This window comes from Pyrus communis, chromosome 10 (genome assembly GCF_041283825.1).
Source record: "Pyrus communis isolate YQ-2024b chromosome 10, ASM4128382v1, whole genome shotgun sequence".
NCBI lineage: Eukaryota > Viridiplantae > Streptophyta > Magnoliopsida > Rosales > Rosaceae > Pyrus > Pyrus communis.
The window spans coordinates 16,623,550-16,631,249 of record NC_142574.1 but is presented as its reverse complement, the minus strand read 5'-3'; the positions used below and the strand labels follow the sequence as shown (position 1 = coordinate 16,631,249).

General features: G+C 38.2%; 1 protein-coding gene across 1 annotated transcript; it reads left to right on the top strand.

Moving 5' to 3' along the window:
* Positions 1-6,167: 6,167 nt before the first annotated feature.
* Positions 6,168-6,655, top strand: LOC148693605 (auxin-induced protein 6B-like). The gene has a single exon (XM_088678211.1). It carries the CDS (start codon positions 6,247-6,249, stop codon positions 6,526-6,528), a length of 282 nt encoding a protein of 93 aa, XP_088534337.1. The 5' UTR covers positions 6,168-6,246; the 3' UTR covers positions 6,529-6,655.
* Positions 6,656-7,700: the final 1,045 nt, after the last annotated feature.

Sequence of the window (7,700 nt, the reverse complement as noted above, 5' to 3'; positions counted from 1 at the left end):
GTGGAGAACAATCCAACCATGTTCTATATTTGTATGGCAGTTGCTGTGAAGCAAGGTGAAGATATTTGGTATGTTGACAGTGGCTGTAGTAACCACATAACAGGAAGAGAAGATTTATAGGTGAATATAGATAGAAGTGTCACTGCCAAAGTTGAGATGGGCACAGGACAATTGGTTGAAGTGGTTGGAAAGGGTAAGTTACTGGTTGAAACTAAGCAAGGCAAAAGGTACATAAGGGAGATAATGTTGGTACCTGGTTTGAAAGGGAATTTGTTAAGTGTGGGACAGATGATGGAGCATGGGTACTACCTTGTATTTGGGGGAATTGAAGTCAGAATCTATGATGATTTCACATGCTCTAACCTGGTTGTCAAGATCCCTATGAAAGGAAATCGAAGTTTTCCCTTGAAATTGCAACCAGGAATCCAAATTACCATGAGAGCTAGTGTTGAGCAAGCTGCTGAGATATGGCATAGAAGACTCGGGCATTTAAACATGAATGCTTTAATGCAGCTACAAGCACATGAAATGGTAACTAGACTACCTGAGCTAAAAAAGAACACCACAGTATATGAGGGATGTGCACTTGGAAAGCATTCCAAAGATGTTTTTCCTAAAGAAACAAAGTGGAGAGCTGCTTTACCACTGGAATTGATTCACACTGACATATGTGGACCAATGCAAACATCTACCAAATCTGGAAACAAGTATTTTCTCACCTTCACAGATGATTGTACCATAATGGGATGGGTCAATTTTCTGAGAAGCAAATCTGAAGTATTTAATGTGTTCAAGAAGTTCAAAGCAACTGTTGAACTACAAAGTGGGTACAAACTGAAAAAATTAAGAAGTGACAGGGGAGGAGAGTACACTTCACTTGAATTTTCTTAGTTTTGTGAAGATCTTGGTGTGGAAAGATAGCTCACAGTGGCCTATTCTCCTCAACAGAATGGTGTTGCAGAGAGAAGGTATAAGACCATTGTAAAAATGGCTAAATGTATGTTGTTAGAGAAAGGTATTCCATTTAAGTTTTGGGCAGAAGCAATTAACATTGCAGTCTGTATTCTCAATAGATGTCCTACCAAAGCCTTGAATAAGAAGGCTCCTTTTGAAGCTTATAGTGGAAGGAAGCCAGGAATGAAACATTTAAGAGTGTTTGGATCTCTATGCTATGCACAAGTTCCATCACAGATGAGACAGAAACTGGATGCAACAAGTGTCAAACGCATTTTTCTTGGTTATGGAACCTGTGAGAAGGGTTACAGGTTGTTCAATCCTAAAACTAATAAGATTGTTATCTCCAGAGATGTAATATTTGATGAGAACTCTTGCTAGGATTGGAAATCGTGTGCTAAGAAGAATTTGCCCATTTCAGTCTCAAATGAAGTATATGAAGATGAAAAGAGTGATGTTGAAATTACAGAGAATGATGAAGAATTGGAATGCACAGAACCATTACAAGAGCAACAAGACCAAGTTATTATTTCTCGTCCAAGTCAAGTGGAACAAGTGAGTCACACTAGACCACAAGAGTATGATCACACACCTCTCAGGTTTAGGAGCTTGAAGGAAGTGTATGAGAGATGCAATTTCTATGTAATAGAACCTGAGTGTTTTGAAAATGCATCAGGGGATGAAGCTTGGAGAAAAGCTATGTCCATAGAGATTGAAATGATAAAGAAGAATGACACATGGGAGTTAGTCAATAGGCCATTAGATAAACCAGTAATTGGTGTCAAATGGGTCTATAAAACAAAGCTTAATCTGGATGGCTCAGTGCAGAAAAACAAGGCAAGATTAGTGGCAAAGGGCTACTCTCAGAAGCCTGGGATTGATTTCAATGAGACATTTGCACCTATGGCAAGGCTTAATACCATTAGAACCTTAATTGCATTGGCAGCTCAAAAGGAATGGAAATTGTTCCAATTAGATGTCAAATCTGCATTTGTAAATGGTACAATGCATGAGGAAGTATATGTTGATCAACCACAGGTATTTGAAGTCAAAGGGCAAGAAGACAAAGTTTACAAGTTGAAAAAGGCTTTATATGGTCTAAAACAAGCTCCCAGAGCTTGGTATGATGAGATAGATACATACTTCAACAAGTCTGGGTTCAAGAAAAGTCAAAGTGAAGCTACTTTGTATACTAAATTCAGTGATGCAGGTGTGCTTATTGTGTCTCTGTATGTAGATAACATTATCTACACAGGAAGCTCTGATGAAATGATTCAAGAGTTTAAGATGGATATGATGAAACAATATGAGATGTCAGACTTAGGAATGTTGCACCATTTCCTTGGTTTAGGCATAATTCAAACAGATAAGGGCATATTCATCCATCAAAAGAAATATGCCAAGTCTTTACTTGAAAAGTTTGGTTTAAAAGATTGTAAAGTTGTAAAGACTCCACTTGCAATCAATGAGAGGTTATCCAAGGTTGATGGAAGTGAGGATGCTGATAAAGGCTTATATAGAAAAATAGTTGGTAGTCTGTTATATCTAATAGCTACTAGATGAGATTTGATGTATGTATCTTGTTTATTAGCAAGATTTATGCATAAGCCTATAGGAAAACACATAAGGACAGCTAAAAGGGTCTTGAGATATGTACAAGGGACATTGGATTTTGGGATTGAGTATATGAAGGGAAAAGCTGTTGTGTTGATAGGATATTGTGATAGTGACTGGGCAGGAAGCTTGCATGATATGAAGAGTACATCAGGTTATGCATTCAGTTTTGGCTCAGGGATATTTTTTTGGGCTTCGATTAAGCAATGCAGTGTGGCTCTATCCATTGCAGAAGCTGAATATGTAAGTGCTGCAGAAGCTACAACACAAGCAATGTGGCTGAGGTTTGTGTTATCTGATTTTGGAGAGGAACAAGTAGAGGCTACACCTTTGCTATGTGACAACACTTCTGCCATAGCCATGTCTAAGAACCCAGTGTTCCATCAGAAAACAAGGCATATCAATAGGAGATATCACTTCATAAGGGATGCTATTCAAGATGGCACCATTGAGTTGAACTACTGCAGAACAGAGGAACAATTGGCAGACATTTTTACCAAGGCTCTTCCTAAGGATCGGTTTGAATACTTAAGACCTGCACTCGGAGTGAAATCAGTAAAACATTTAGAAGGGAGTATTGGTGTATAAATGTATTTGCTATATTGGTTTTATTATATGCAAGTTGTAAGATGTAACGTGCGCCTTTGGATCATATTCCATATGGCATCTAGATTAAATTGTAATGAGTCATAGCTCATGACATGTGTAAGCATCTTATATGATGACTTAAGAATGAATGGTTGTGATTGAGTTGTAATGATGTGAGAGAGTGAGTGTGTTACTCACTCCTCTAACGGTAATATATGGTCTCCGAGTTCCTTGCTTGGAGAAAATGGAATCCAATGAACCTTGAAGCTTTCATGACTTTCTAATCATTTTCTCTCTGTACATTTTTGCATTCATTATTCCATTGAAGAAACTTAATCCAGAAATCAAACACTAATACTCATGTTTGTGCTTCATCATATAAATCCATGATCCTCGTGAGTAATCATCAATAAAGGACACAAACCATCTCTTCCCTCCTAAAGATTCATTCTTTTTAGGTCCCCAGACATCTGAGTGTACATACTCCAATATACCCTCAGTTTGATGTATTGCAGTGCCAAATTTTACCCTTGTTTGTTTGCCAAGAATGTAGTGTTCACAAAAATCTATTTTTCCACTTTTGGCTCCCTTTAAAATCCCTTGTTTAATTAACCCTTGCAGTGCTTTGTTTCCCACATGCCCCAACCTTATATGCCATAGAGAAGATGTATCCTCTTGATCACCTTCTGCCACCATAGCTACCTATTTTTCCATGGTTTTGCCCTCCAACAAGTAAAGCAAACCTCTTCTTGGAGCCTTCATTATCACTAATGCCCCTCTAGCAACCTTAAGTATATTATTCTCAAAATAAAATTTGCAACCTTGGGATTCAAGGGTGCCTAAGGAATTAAATTCTTCTTGAGGTCTAGAACATATCTTACTCCTTGTACCTCTTGAACTGCACCATCATGATGCTTAATCATAACACTGCCAATCCCTTGCGTTGAACATGGATTATCGTCACCCATATACACAGTTCCAGTGATGCTTTTGAAAGATGAGAACCAATGACGTTGGGAAGTCATATGATGAGTGCATCCAGTGTCAAGCACCCATTGATTTACATAGTCTATCCTTTCCGCTACTGTTAGGGCACAAACAAAATCCTCATCATCAGCTTCAACAATGTTTGCCTCTGAATACTCATATTTCTTTTCCTTGTTTTTAGCCTTGATTTTAGGACAATCCTTCTTCCAATGTCCCTTCTCATGGCAAAAAGCGCGCTCATCTTTATCCAAGAATTTGTTGTTGCTTGAGTTACCTCTTGTGCGAGACTTGCTTTTCTTCCTATTTGCAGACTTTCTTTCTTTTGATCTTCCTCTCACCATTAGTGCTTCAGAGTTGTTCCTCTCTTGTCTATCAAGATTTCGAACTTCATGATTCATCACAGCACATGAGATCTCATCAAATTTAATAGTTTCTCTACCATAAATCCATGTCGTAACAAATGATTCATAGGATTCAGGCAAAGAATTCATCAGGATCAACGCTTTGTCTTCATCCTTGATCGTCTCTTCTAAATTCAACAATTCAGCAATCATTTTGTTAAACTCTTCAAGATGATCAATCATCTTTGTTCCTTTCTTATATTGGAAACAATAAAGCTTACTCTTAAGATAAAGCCTATTTTCTGCACTCTTTTTCAAATATTTGGACTCCAGCGTATCCCATAGTTCTTTGGCCGATGAAATATTCATCACACCATACTTTTGTGCCTTGCCAAGACATAACCGAATTGTGGAACATGCATGCCCATTTAGCCGCAGCCATTCCTCCTTCTTCATCAACATAGGCATATCTTCAAGTACTACAAGTAGTCCTGGTTGTATCAACACATCCTTAACTTCGCACTGCCACATAGCGAAGTTATTGGTCTTGACGAACTTCTCGATCTCGAACCTAGCACTTTGCACCGATGTTTTGGTGACCTCAGTGCCCCCATCATCTCCACTCTTGCTAGAGTCTTCAGGTTTTGTCATTGTTTTGGCTTAATCACTGAACCAAGCTCTTGATACGACTTGTTGTAACACAAGCAAGATGACTAAACCAAAACAATCTCAAAGATATGAACAACGGAAACTCACTTTATTAATCAATAAAGGATTACAAAAGAACTCACAATAAACTTCACAACAGTTCTCTTGCCTCTCAAGTCTCTCTCTCTTAATCACACACTCTAACGTTAAGATTTACACATTTTATACTAGACAACCTAGCCACAAACCTAATCCCAAACTAAGTTAGAATCCAAACACCACCTGAAAACTTGCGTCCAAGTTTCCTATACTCATTACAACTAGGATTCCTACTTTAGTTAAGAATACAATTCTAATTTCATACCAAATCCAACACGATTTTCACAATTAAGTTCCTCAAAACTCGTTTTTATGGTAAAAAAACACTTTAAGGGGTTGTTTTAAAGGAAAAAGTCTATTGATCCAACTGTTCACCGATATTAACGATTAATAAGTGAAAGAAATTTTTTTATAATTTGATTCTTGAATTGGAGAGATTTTTCGGTATGTTTGGAATAATGAGTGGTACACTACATGTCATTATATAAATAGTGAGATACTTGTGTTAAAAAATTAACAATTTGAAAAATAAAACTCGCCTCCACTTAAATAATATCACGTGATGTATCATCCGTGTTCTGAGCACAATGAAAAATTTCTCCTTGAAGCGTTTCTCACTAACATTAATAATTATAAGAGTAGCTACGCTATTATCTATTTGAATATTGGCCCCTCGTTTGCTTGCAGCTCTATATTTCCTAAGATTTTTATTATTTGAATTTCAATCTGTATCTTTCATTGGCTACTTGGTTTAACTAAAGGAGGTAGGGCAAGATGTTTCTCAGGAAGGTTACTGGTTTGGCCAATAACAGATGAAGTCCACAAAACAAATAGTGGATAGACCAAACCATGTGAGTTCTCATTGCCAATATCCTACACTCTTCATCTATATAATAAACCCAATTGGCTTCACAAGCAGCACAAGTTTCACATTCTTCAACATTTATCCACTTGTATTGTTTTACAATTTCTTTAAACTCTTTTGCAAATCATCCTCTAGACAAATAAAAAAACCATGGGTTTTCGCTTGCCCGGTAAGAAAATTTTTCGACACTCAACCTCGAACGAGGCTGCTTCGAAAGCCATCGATGTTCCAAAGGGCTGCTTTGCGGTCTATGTTGGAGAAGGGCAAAGAAAGCGGTTTGTGATTCCAGTATCGTGCTTGAACCAGCCTTCATTCCAAGACTTGCTAAGTCAGGCTGAAGAAGAATTTGGATATCATCATCCCATGGGTGGAATCACAATCCCTTGCAGTGAAGACAGATTCCTGCACCTAATTTCTCAATCCAGTGGATGAGAGTACAACATACAGTTTTGACATCAAGTACAGCTGAAATATAACTGCTTGACATCGTTTTTTCTTGAAGCCAAGGAGAACCCGAGGCTAACAATATGGATTTTAGTACAGCTAGGGTAGCACATGTTCAGAAGGATGCTTACCCTTGTATCCGAAATTCTGATTTTTCTAATCCATATTTTTCCGCCCGGGAACTCACTAGTCAAGAAGAGCCGGGACATGAGCCAATTATGATTGTATAAGAGACATAACTACTGTTGTAAACTTCATCCTAATCAGATTGATTGATTTTGTTTCTTCCTTTTCCATTGATGTTTATTGTTTATCTTTAATCTCTTATTCTCCCAAATTAATGGATGCCCAAGAAACACAATCCATTGATAAAAGATATTTTCGGGGATCTAATTAATCTGGCTCGTGTATCTATTAGTCTTCACATCTCACCCCAAAAGTATACGAACAATCTTTTATTTATTTTTACTGAACCTTTTTTTATGAACAAATACAATATTTATTGATTAAGAAGGAATACGTACATAAATGAGGATATGGTGCATAAATGAGCGTCGATAAAACCCTTGATCAGGATTTCAACCCAGTCGAAGAGAAAAAGAGCGTCCCATACAAACAACTTATTAACTATCCTCAAAGAAAATACAACCAAGAGCAAAGCAAATCATGTACAGCTAGCTGTCCTCAATTAAAATATCAGTGATTAACTTCAGTGGTTCCTGGAATCACATCACCTCATGTCGACGTCCCAAGTCCTGCGCGAGCAAGCCTATGTGCTGCGTGGTTAGCCTCCCGACGAACATGGTTGAATTTAGGCTGGGAGAACTCTTGTACGAAGGCACGAATGTCATTAATAATGGGCCCCAACGAAGAACTATCATCCCGTTGTTGTTGCATAGCGGCAAGTGTCATAAAAGTCTCCTTCGAAGACTACATCCATACCACCTGCATAAAACTCCTGGACAAAAACCACGGCTCTCCTTGCCTTAAGAAGCTCAGCTTTTAGCGGCGAGGTGACATCCCCAAGCTTTCCTGACAGTACAGCGAGAAAAACCCCATTACTGTTGCGCATAATCACCCCAAAGCCGCCACACTTCGTCCTCTCCTCGCAGGCCCCGTCAAAATTACAGTTAATCCGGCCCACATTGGGCTTAGCTTCG

Excerpts from the sequence above, each read along its gene's own strand:
- LOC148693605 (XM_088678211.1), top strand. The coding sequence starts at position 6,247 with ATGGGTTTTCGCTTGCCCGGTAAGAAAATTTTTCGACACTCAACCTCG.